The sequence below is a fragment of the Nerophis lumbriciformis genome, linkage group LG22, assembly GCF_033978685.3.
Source record: "Nerophis lumbriciformis linkage group LG22, RoL_Nlum_v2.1, whole genome shotgun sequence".
In the NCBI taxonomy this organism is placed as follows: domain Eukaryota; kingdom Metazoa; phylum Chordata; class Actinopteri; order Syngnathiformes; family Syngnathidae; genus Nerophis; species Nerophis lumbriciformis.
In genome coordinates, this window is record NC_084569.2 from 12,744,959 (window position 1) to 12,757,458 (window position 12,500).

At 39.9% G+C, this 12,500-nt stretch overlaps 1 protein-coding gene across 2 annotated transcripts in view; it reads left to right on the forward strand.

Annotated features, from left to right (window-relative positions):
* Positions 1-12,500, forward strand: part of sdk2a (sidekick cell adhesion molecule 2a) — a 428,423-nt gene that overhangs the window by 336,927 nt on the left and 78,996 nt on the right. For both annotated transcript variants that reach the window (XM_061974231.1, XM_061974232.1), the window contains exons 17-18: positions 4,694-4,834; positions 8,769-8,950. In XM_061974231.1, coding sequence (XP_061830215.1) covers positions 4,694-4,834; positions 8,769-8,950 — 323 coding nt within the window. The remainder of the gene's footprint in view (positions 1-4,693; positions 4,835-8,768; positions 8,951-12,500) is intronic.

Here is a 12,500-nt window from a genome sequence, read left to right on the forward strand (position 1 = left end):
GAGGTCATAGGGATTCTCTCTGGGTTTGAACCTCTCCTGTAGACACCGAGGCAGCATGTGGTTATGAGCTTTGTACGTCACAATAGCAGTGTTGAGGTCAACAAGATCATGCAGTTTTAATGTTTTTAATTTAATAAACAGAGCATTGGTATGGTCATGATAATCTGCATAATTTACAATTCTAATCGCTTTCTTTTGAAGTAAGAATATAGAGTTGATGTTTGTTTTGTAATTGTTACCCCAGATTTCAACACAATAATTAAGATAAGGGAGTACGAAATAATTATATAACATATTAAGAGCCTTTTGATTTACGGAGTTTTTGATTTTATGTAACATAGCAATATTTTTTGCCATCTTTGTCTTAAGTATATTTATGTACAGTTTCCAATTTAATTTATCATCTATATAGATTCCCAAAAATGTTGTTGAATACACCCTTTCTATCTCCATATCATCAATTCTTATATGACACTGTATGTTGTTTTTCCTATTTCCAAAAATAATATATTTTGTTTTATTTAGGTTGATTGACAGTTTATTGGCATCAAACCATTGCTTTAGTATGTGGAGTTCGCTCTCTACAGTCTCTAACAGTTGGCCAAGGTCTTGCCCAGAACAGTACAGACTTGTATCATCAGCAAAGAGAATACAATTGAGTTTTTTAAAGATTTTGCAGATATCATTAATATACAATAAAAACAATGTTGGTCCCAGTACAGAACCTTGGGGCACTCCATGTGTTATAATCTTTTTATCATGCATTATAGTTTAAATTTGTGTGATCAAAATTGTCTACTATTACAACACAAATGATAAATACTTGAATGTCAGTGAATTCTAGCTATAAATATACTCCTTAACCCCGCCAACCTCAAACCCCAAGTATGTACCCAACCCTAATCATCACTGCAAAAATTGTTCCATATGAAGACGTTTTTTAATTCCGGATAGGATAATGGAGCCGTGCCTCACCTTTCCACTCCACTGCTGATTATTTCCTTTCAGTCCGTCTCCAGAACAGCAGCAGCAGTAGTGTTAGAGCTAGTGGAGAAGATGAGTCGCTTTGGAGATAAAACTGTGAACGAGGCGGAATGTGTCTTTGTGAGGACTTGATGGAAGCGCTGACCCGGCTTCGTCCGCCTGCCTCCTATTAGCCGGGCATGAAAGAGGAAGAGCATCACACGGGCCGGAATGTTGAGTGAATTCTCTTGACTGTCCACATGAAAGAACCATGCAGGAATAACCACCACACACACACACACATGCACACACACCAGACCGAGAGTCCGATTCGCCAGCCAATTTAGTGCTTAAAAGAGCCCCCGGCCATCACTAGTGGTCCACCATGCACACCTTTTCACCGTCTGAGTGCGCGGCCGTGAGCACGCCCCAGGGAAGGGAGGCGTCGCCTGCCGCCTGAGCCCGCTTTTTACACCCCCTCTTTGATCCCAAATTCTCTGCCTCATCTGCTCCTGAGCCGAGCCGAGGAGCACCGGGAAGGAAATCAAGATGTCATCTTAAATTGACTTAAGGGAAAAGTCAGCCCGACTCTCTCCTTCTCGTTCTTTTATGTATCCTCTCTCTCTCCGGCTGGTGATGTCTCTCCATTGTGTTGCCCCCATTTTCAAGGCTTTGATCCTTGTCACGCCGCAGCGCCATGATGACCCTCCTCGCTGCGTTGACTGGGATACTTCTTTTCGAGAAAATATGGCATCGAGTTGTCTATAATGAAATACAGTTGAAATACCAAATCCCGGTTTGTTTCCGATGCATCTTACCATCAATTGTACACTATAATGCCAAAAGTATTTGGCCACCCATCCAAATGATAAGAATCAGGTGGAACTGTCATAGGATGCCACCTGTGCAACAAATCCAGTCGTGAAATTTCCCCGCTCCTAAATATTCAAAGTCAACTGTCTGCTTTATTATAAGAAAATGGAAAAATTTGTGAACAACAGCAACTCAGCCACAACGTGGTAGGCCACGTAAACTGACAGAGAGAGGTCAGCGCATAGTGCAAAGACTTTCTGCACAGTCAGTTGCTACAGAGCTCCAAACTTCATGTGACTTTCCAATTAGCCCACGTACAGCACGCAGAGAGCTTCATGGAATGGGTTTCCATGGCCGAGCAGCTGCATCTAAGCCATGCATCACCAAGTCCAATGCAAAGCGTCGGATGCAGTGGTGTAAAGCACGTCGCCACCGGACTCTAGAGCAGTGGAGACGCCTTCTCTGGAGTGATGAATGAGGGTTTTTCCATCTGGCAATCTGATGGACGAGTCTGGGTTTGGAGGTTGCCAGGAGAACGGTACATTTCGGACTGCATTGTGCCGAGTGTGAAATTTGGTGGAGGAGGAATTATGGTGTGGGGTTGTTTTTCAGGAGTTGGGCTTGGCCCCTTTAGTTCCAGTGAAAGGAACTTTGAATGCTCCAGGATACCAAAACATTTTGGACAATTCCATGCTCCCAACCTTGTGGGAACAGTTTGGAGCGGGCCCCTTCCTTTTCCAACATGACTGTGCACCAGTGCACAAAGCAAGGTCCATAAAGATATGGATGACAGAGTCTTGTGTGGATGAACTTGACTGGCCTGCACAGAGTCCTGACCTGAACCCGATAGAATACCTTTGGGATGAATTAGAACGGAGACTGAGAGCCAGGCCTTCTCGACCAACATCAGTGTGTGACCTCACCAATGCGCTTTTGGAAGAATGGTGGAAAATTCGTAATAAACACTCCGCAACCTTGTGGACAGCCTTCCCAGAAGAGTTGAAGCTGTAATAGCTGCAAAAAGTGGACCGACATCATATTGAACCCTATGGGTTAGGAATGGGATGGCACTTCAAGTTCATATGTGAGTCAAGGCAGGTGGCCAAATACTTTTGGCACTATAGTGTATGTTACTCTATTCCAGAGTCAAAACCATCCCTAGTAGGGTTGTACAGTATACCAGTAATAATTTTAAAACGATACAGTACTGCCTTTGGAAAATGCCGGTACTTTTTTTTTTTTTTTTTCAATTCACATGCTGCCATGCGCCGGTGACATATAGAGCCATGTTGTTGAGTGTGTCAGCACGCACACACAGCTGCGCATACAAGCAGAAACAGTGTGGAGGGGAATACATAGGAATGGTGCTTTTTAACATTCTTAACCGTCATATAAGTGTAAAAATAAGTTAATCACTAAATAAACGTTTTGAAAATGACTATGTTGATATATAAATTGTGCTTTTTAACAATCTTTTCTGTCATATAAGTGTAAAAATAAGTTAATCACTAAATAAACGTTTTAAAAATTACTATGTTGATATAGAAATGTTGCTTTTTAACATTCTGAACCGCCACATAAGCGTAAAAATAAGTTAACCACTAAATAAAAAATAACAATACAAATATTAAAAAATACCCTATTTTGTCAAAATAAATTGTGTTTTTAAGTATTCTGCACAGGCATACAAGTGTAAAAATAAGTTAAACACAATACAAAAGTTTCAAAAATTACTCCACATTGACATAGAAGTTTTGTTTTTTAACATTTTTAAATGTCATACAAGTTTAAAAATAAGTTAATCACTAAATAAACATTTAAAAAATTGCCCTACGTTGACATGGAAATTGTGCTTTTTAACAATCTTAACCGTCATAAAAGTGTAAAAATAAGTTAATCACTAAATAAACGTTTTAAAAATGACTACATTGATTATATAAATTGTGCTTTTTAACATTCCTAACCGTCATATAAGAGTAAAAATAAGTTAATCACTATCAATCAATCAATCAATCAATCAATCAATGTTTATTTGTATAGCCCTAAATCACAAGTGTCTCAAAGGGCTGCACAAGCCACAACGACATCCTCGGTACAAAGCCCACATAAGGGCAAGGAAAAACTCACCCCAGTGAGTAAAAAAACATTTTAAAAATTGCTCTACGTTGACATAGAAATTGTGCTTTTTAACATTCTTAACATCATATAATTTTAAAAATAAGTTCATCACTAAATAAATGTTTTAAAAATGACTACGTTGATATATAAATTGTGCTTTTTAACATTCTTAACCCTCATACAAGTGTAAAAATGAATTAATCACTAAATAAATATTTTAAAAATGACTACGTTGATATATAAATTGTGCTTTTTAACACTTTGAACTGCCATAGAAGCGTAAAAATTAGTTAACCACTAAATTACCCTACTTTGTCAAAAATACATTTTAAGTATTCTGAACAGTCATACAAGTGTAAAAATAAGTAAACACAATATAAAAGTTTCCAAAAATTATAGAAGTTTTGGTTTTCACATTTTTAAATGTCACACAGGTGTAAAAATAAGTTAATCACTAAATAAACATTTTAAAAATGACTTTAATTTGAAATAGAAATTGAGCTTTTTAACAATCTTAACCGTCATACAAGTGTAAAAATAAGTTAATCACTAAATAAAGCCCACCAAAATCAAACGAGCTGCATGTAAGTGTATAGATAAGTCAAACAGTGTATAGCAAATCAAGTTATGTAAAGTGTGTGTGCCTAGGAATAAACTTAAATGGCCTTTTAGGGTGTACAATTAGCTGTTTTGTTACTTAGCCATATTGTACTGAGCAGCCAGAACAGAGACACCTGTATCCATTTTCCTTTTCTATCTGTAATTATCATCCAATTTGCCGCTCATTTCCTCGCCGCAGACTAACCCTCCCGGAGGAGCCGCCCAGCGCCCCGCCTCAGACGGTCATCGCCAGTGGCCGCACCAATCAGTCCATCATGATCCAGTGGCAGCCGCCCCCGGAGAGCCATCAGAACGGACCCCTCCAGGGCTACATCATCAGGTGGGAGAAGGCTGTATTCTTCTCCGTTTGAATGTGATAATAACGAGTGTGTCAGCACATGTGCTCCTTTCAGCACCTGCCAACACGCCTTTTGGGCGCACGCCACATGGCTTTGTCCTCATCTTGTGTGCAATTCAATGTCCTTGTATTTATTTCATTATTTATTTCCCCTATCCCAGGGGTCTGCAACCAAAAACGTTGAAAGAGCCATATTGGACCAAAAATACAAAAAATAAATCTGTCTGGAGCCGCAAAAAAGGAAAAGCCGTATATAAGTCTTATAATGACGGCAACACATGATGTAAGTGTCTATGTTAGCTATAATAGCCTACTATCAAAATGACTATGTGTCGCAGGCTGAAGCAAAATCTTTGTTGACAGAAATGCTGAAATGTAATATTTATTCTACACATTTTTACAACAATAGAAACCATTAGTAAATCAGAGGCAACTCAGAAGGTGAGATAACTCCTGGAAATTACTGGCTTTTAATGGCCAAAGGCATGGGTGCCAAAATTGGCCCGCGGAACAAATACCCAGAACCCTTTGCAGCATAACTCTTCCGGGACGCTACAAGGTGTGTGGTGGTGCGGGGTTTGGTGGTAGCGGGGTGTGTATTTTGTAGCGTCCCGGAATAGTTAGTGCTGCAAAGGATTCTGGGTATTTGTTCTGTTGTGTTTATGTTGTGTTACGGTGCGGATGTTTTCCCAAAATGTGTTTGTCATTCTTGTTTGGTGTGGATTCACAGCGTGGCGTATATTTCTAACTTTTTGACAGTGTTAAAATGCTTATACGGCCACACTCAGTGTAACCTGTATCGCTGTTGATCCAAGTATACGTTGCATTCACGTGTGTGTGCGTACAGAAGCCGCACATATCTTGTGACTGGGCCGGCACGCTGTTAGAATGGATGAAAAGCGGACATGACGACAGCTCGTAGAGGACATTAAAGGCAGTGCCTTTAAGGCACGCCCCCAAGACTGTTGTCCGGGTGGACTACGAGATATAATGACTGATGAACACCTTCGTTTGATAATGAAGGTTGCCTCAGTTCAAAGCCCGAGCCCCGACATTAATGAACTAGCATCCAAGAAAAGATGTCAGGTATCTGGCTTGGGCACATCAGATTAGATCAGTGTGTTGCAAACTGAGCAGTTTAAAGTCCTGAATGGTTGGTTTATTCATTGTTATTTTATTTTCAAATGTATTAGCCTGTGGAAAAAGTTAATGTTGATATTAACCTCAGAATGCTGCAAATAGAAAAGAGACATTCAATATTTATTTAAATTGTATTAGATATGCCATTGATATTTTTTAATTATTATCATCAGTGAAGCATACACACAAACATATTAAACAGTGCTGCTCACTGCTCCCCTCACCTCCCAGGGGGTGAAACAAGGGGATGGGTCAAATTCAGAGAACAAATTTCACCACTCCTATTGTGTGTGTGTGTGACAATCATTGGTACTTTAACTTTAACTTAAGTCAATAACATCAACATAGCGCACCTTTGTGCATTCACACACAGCATAAAATGTTTGGTGAACAAAACGAGACAAAGGTTTTACGTGTAAACAAACTGTTGCGTCACAGTCCACACAATGGTGCGTTCAAGAACCGCCGAAATTAGTAGGACGAAATGATGTTCACCAAATACGCTTATCAGTGAAGCATACACACAAACATATTAAACAGTGCTGCTCACTGCTCCTCTCACCTCCCAGGGGATGAAATAAGGGGATGGGTCAAATGCAGAGGACAAATTTCACCACACCTAGTGTGTGTGTGACTATTATTGGTACTTTAATTTTAACTTTAACTTAAGTCAATAACATCAACAAAGCGCACCTTTGTGCATTCACACACAGCATAAAATGTTTGGTGAACAAAATGAGACAAAGATTTTACATGTAAACAAACTGTTGCGTCACAGTCCACACTATGGTGCGTTCAAGAACCGCCGAAATTAGTAGGACAAAACGATGTTCACTAAATACGCTCATCAGTGAAGCATACACACAAACATATTAAACAGTGCTGCTCACTGCTCCCCTCACCTCCCAGGGGGTGAAACAAGGGGATGGGTCAAATGCAGAGAACAAATTTCTACCACACCTAGTGTGTGTGTGACAATCATTGGTACTTTAACTTTAACTTTAACTTAAGTCAATAACAACACAGCGCACCTTTGTGCATTCACGCACAGCATAAAACGTTTGGTGGACAAAATGACACAAAGATTTTACATGTTAACAAACTGTTGCCTCGCAGTCCACACTATGGTGCATTCAAGAACCGCCGAAATTAGTAGGACAAAACGATGTTCACCAAATACGCTCATAAGTAAAGCATACACACAAACATATTAAACAGTGCTGCTCACTGCTCCCCTCACCTCCCAGGGGGTGAAACAAGGGGATGGGTCAAATGCAGAGGACAAATTTCTACCACACCTAGTGTATGTGTGACAATCATTGGTACTTTAACTTTAACTTAAGTCAATAACATCAACAAAGCGCACCTCTGTGCATTCACGCACAGCATAAAACCTTTGGTGGACAAAATGAGACAAATAATTTACATGTAAATAAACTGTTGTGTCACAGTCCACACTATGGTGCGTTCAAGAACCGCCGAAATTAGTAGGACAAAACGATGTTCACCAAATACGCTCATCAGTGAAGCATACACACAAACATGTTAAACAGTGCTGCTCACTGCTCCCCTCACCTCCCAGGGGGTGAAACAAGGGGATGGGTCAAATGCAGAGGACACATTTTACCACACCTAGTGTGTGTGTGACAATCATTGGTACTTTAACTTTAACTTAAGTCAATAACATCAACAAAGCGCACCTTTGTGCATTCACGCACAGCATAAAACGTTTGGTGGACAAAATGAGACAAATAATTTACATTTAAATAAACTGTTGTGTCACAGTCCACACTATGGTGCGTTCAAGAACTGCCGAAATCAGTAGGACAAAACGATGTTCACCAAATACCCTCATCAGTGAAGCATACACACAAACATATTAAACAGTGCTGCTCACTGCTCCCCTCACCTCCCAGGGGGTGAAACAAGGGGATGGGTCAAATGCAGAGGACAAATTTCTACCACACCTAGTGTGTGTGTGACAATCAATGGTACTTTAACTTTAACTTAAGTCAATAACATCAACAAAGCGCACCTTTGTGCATTCACACACAGCATAAAATGTTTGGTGGACAAAATGAGACAAAGATTTTACATGTAAACAAACTGTTGCGTCACAGTCCACACTATGGTGCGTTCAAGAACCGCCAAAATTCGTAGGACAAAACGATGTTCACCAAATACGCTCATCAGTGAAGCATACACACAAACATATTAAACAGTGCTGCTCACTGCTCCCCTCACCTCCCAGGGGGTGAAACAAGGGGATGGGTCAAATGCAGAGGACACATTTCTACCACACCTAGTGTGTGTGTGTGACTATCCTTGGTACTTTAACTTTAACTTAAGTCAATAACATCAACAAAGCGCACCTTTGTGCATTCACACACAGCATAAAACGTTTGGTGGACAAAATGAGACAAAGACTTTAGATGTAAACAAACTGTTGCGTCACAGTCCACACTATGGTGTGTTCAAGAACCGCCGAAATTAGTAGGACAAAACGATTATTCACCACATACTGTCATCAGTGAAGCATACACACAAACATATTAAACAGTGGGCTTTCTAACAATTGGGAAGATTTGTGTCATGTGTGTCCTCAAAAAAAAAAACATACTAAAACAAAACAAAAAAATGTTCCCCCTATCTTTTTCCATTTTCAATGCTTTTTTAAAAATGCTCCAGGGAGCCACTAGGCCGGCACTAAAGAGCCGCATGCGAGTTGCTGGCGCCCTATCAGCACCACCTATTGATCACTATCCCCCGCTGCCAGGTACTGTCTGTCTGGGCTGCCCGTGGACTGCCAGATAAAAAACATCACCAACCCGGACCAAAGCAGCCTGCTCCTGGAGGACCTCATCATCTGGACCAACTACGAGATGGAGGTGGCGGCATACAACGGGGCAGGGAGGGGCGTCTACAGCCACAAGGTGACAGAGTGGACTCTGCAAGGAGGTGAGCAGCACAGCCTCATTACCCACTTCTTGTTATATGAGAATACCCTTCCCAAGACTCGTGCATCAGTCACCAGGAGGGAAGATAAATCATCCCCAAGAAGCTATTATTCTGCATTGTTATCAAGACAAGAAACAAAATAATGGCAAATAAAAATAAGTCGTGGTCAAAAGTTTACATACATTTGTAAAGAACATAATGTCATGGCTGTCTTGGGTTTCCAATCATTTCTACAACTCTTATTTTTTTTGTGATAGAGTGATTGGAGCACATACTTGTTGGTCCCAAAAAACATTCATGAAGTTTGGTTCTTTTATGAATTTATTATGGGTCTACTGAAAATGTGAGCAAATCTGCTGGGTCAAAAGTATACATACAGCTTCTGGTTGAATTTTTGACCACTCCTCTTGACAAAATTGGTGCAGTTCAGCTAAATGTGTTGGTTTTCTGACATGGACTTGTTTCTTCAGCAATGTCCACACATTTAAGTAAGGACTTTGGGAAGGCCATTCTAAAACTTCCATTCTAGCCCAGGGGTCGGGAACCTTTTTGGCTGAGAGAGCCATGAAAGTCAAATATTTTAAAATGTATTTCCGTGAGAGCCATATCATATTTTTTAACACTGATGCGTGCATTTTTAAGTAAGACCGACATTTTTAGAGTGTAATAAGTCTCTTATTCTTTTTAATAACATTGTTATTCTGAAGCGAACCAATAATAAATAAAATACTTCTTACCATTAATGCGACTTCTTGAACTTGTGCGGTAGAAAACGGATGGATGGATTAAAATGCATGAGAATGTTTTATATTTTGAACGTTATTTTTAACACTGTGATTACCAGCAGAATTATTCATTACTTATCGTGTTAAGCAATGTCAGCTAAGATTTATCTGAGAGCCAGATGCAGTCATCAAAAGAGCCACATCTGGCTCGAGAGCCATAGGTTCCCTACCCGTGTTCTAGCCTGATTTAGCCATTCCTTTACCACTTTTGACGTTTCTTTGGAGCCATTGTCCTGTTGGAACACCCAACTGTGCCCAAGACCCAACCTCCATGCTGATGATTTTAGGTTGTCCTAAAGAATTTGTGTCAAGACGAGGACTATGGTGTGTTTGTTTTCCCGAGATGCAAGTAAAGCTGGACTGGTCATGGCGTGAAGGTGAATACATATTTATTTATAACACTCAAGGGAACAAAAAGTGCGCTCAAGGCGGATGTACAAACTTGCCTAACGAAAACAAAAGACTTGCACGGGGGCAAAAAACTGTGAACAATTAAACAAAAACACTAACTGTGGCATTAATAGAAAAAAACTTACTTGGACATGGCATGAAGTGCGCAGAGGTAGACAGTGTGACAGGGGTATGAATACGGGGATGTCGTCAGAACGACAAACTGAAAACAATGAACTTAAATACTATAGACATGATTAACGAAAACAGGTGCGTGACTCAAAATGTGAAACAGGTGCGTGACGTGACAGGTGAAAACTAATGGTTGCTATGGTGACAAAACAAAAGTGCACAAAAAGTCCAAAAACCAAAACGAACATGACCAAAACAAAAACATGATCACACAGACATGACAATTTGGAGGTAATCCTCCAAATTGACATCACATGGACAAAGATAAGACCTTTTGGAGGAAAGTTCTGTGGTCAGATGAAACAAAAATTGAGCTGTTTGGCCACAATACCTAGCAATAAGTTTGGAGGAGAAAAGGTGGGGCCTTTAATCCCAGGAACACCAAACCTACCGTCAAGCATGGTGGTGATAGTATTATGCTCTGGGCCTGTTTTGTTGCCAATGGAACTGGTGCTCTAAATGGGACAATGAAAAAGGAGGATTAACTCCAAATTCTTGAGGACAACCCAAAATCATCAGCCCGGAGGTTGGGTCTTGGGCGCAGTTGGGTGTTCCAACAGGACAATGACCCCAAACACACGTCAAAAGGGGTAAAGGAATGGCTAAATCAGGCTGGAATTAGGTTTTAGAATGGCCTTAACAAAGTCCTGACTCAAACGTGTGGACAATGCTGAAGAAACAAGTCCATGTCAGAAAACCAACACATTTAGCTGAACTGCACCAATTTTGTCAAGAGGAGTGGTCAAAAATTCAAGCAGAAGCTTGTGGATGGCTACCAAAAGCGCCTTATTGCAGTGAAACTTGCCAAGGGACATGTAAGCAAATATTAACATTGCTGTATGTATACTTTTGACCCAGCAGATTTGCTCACATTTTCAGTAGACTCATAATAAATTCATAAAAGAACCAAACTTCATGAATGTTTTTTTTTGTGACCAACAAGTATGTGCTCCAATCACTCTATCACAAAAAAATAAGAGTTGTAGAAATGATTGGAAACTCAAGAGAGCCATGACATTATGTTCTTTACAAGTGTATGTAAACTTTTGACCACCACTGTACTATTCTCCACAGATAAATACCGGTACGAAATATTGTTTCCAAACGGTGCCTGTTACACGGAACAAAAACGGATGAATAAACAAAACAGAAGTCATGGTCATGGACCCACTCACTAGCTGCGGAAGTTAACATGAATTGATTTACTTGGACCCCGATTTAAACAAGTTGAAAAACTTATTGGGGTGTTACCATTTAGTGGTCAATTGTACGGAATATGTGCAATCTACTAATACAAGTCTCAATCAATCAAACCAAAGCTCTCTAACCAGCTAAACAGACTCAAAAATTCCACAGTGATGTTTTGATGAATACACTAAATTGAAACGATACAAAAACAATGTCATTTTTAGTTAATAATACTAAAAAAGACACTTGTACACATGTTAGCATATTTGCTAATGTTAAAGACGCTAGCTTGATTACACTACGATAGCATGTACAAATATGCATGAAAACGCCAACAGACATCAATCACACATGGGATGGTTTAGTAAATGTAAATTGTTTTAGTTATATTGTAAAACGTAATGCTATGGACGGTTGTGCTTCCGGTTCAAGAAACAGAACAAAGAAATGCAAGCACCTGCAGTGAGCGAACTTGTCCAAAAGATGGCACCGTAGCACAAACAATAACACACCTTTTCAGTGTCTCTGTCGGTGTTCTATGAAAACTATTTGTTCAATACAAAAAAAATTATGTCTGTAAACGGGAAAAAAAACATAAATTAGCCGCACCATTTTATAAGCCAGAGGGTTCAAAGCGTGTGGGGGAAAGTAGCGGTTTATAGTCTGGGAAATACAGTGTATGATTCTGCACCTCAGCAACAGTACATTGTTAAAAATCATATTTTTACTTCATTCATTTTCTGCATAGTCAATACAGCTTCTACACATAGCAGGTTTTTATAGAAAAAGTAATGCAATTAGGACGTGCAATTGTGCAAATCCTGGCAACCCAGCATTCTCCCTCTTAACTTAAGTCTGTCACTGCACACACCTTCATCCCTGAGTGTCAAATTTGCTGTTGGGCATACTGTATTCTCTCATCAGCTTGAGTTTTTTTTTTTTTCTTACGCACCTCTGAGTGCCTGGAAGGTGAAACATTGTATTGTACTTGAAGT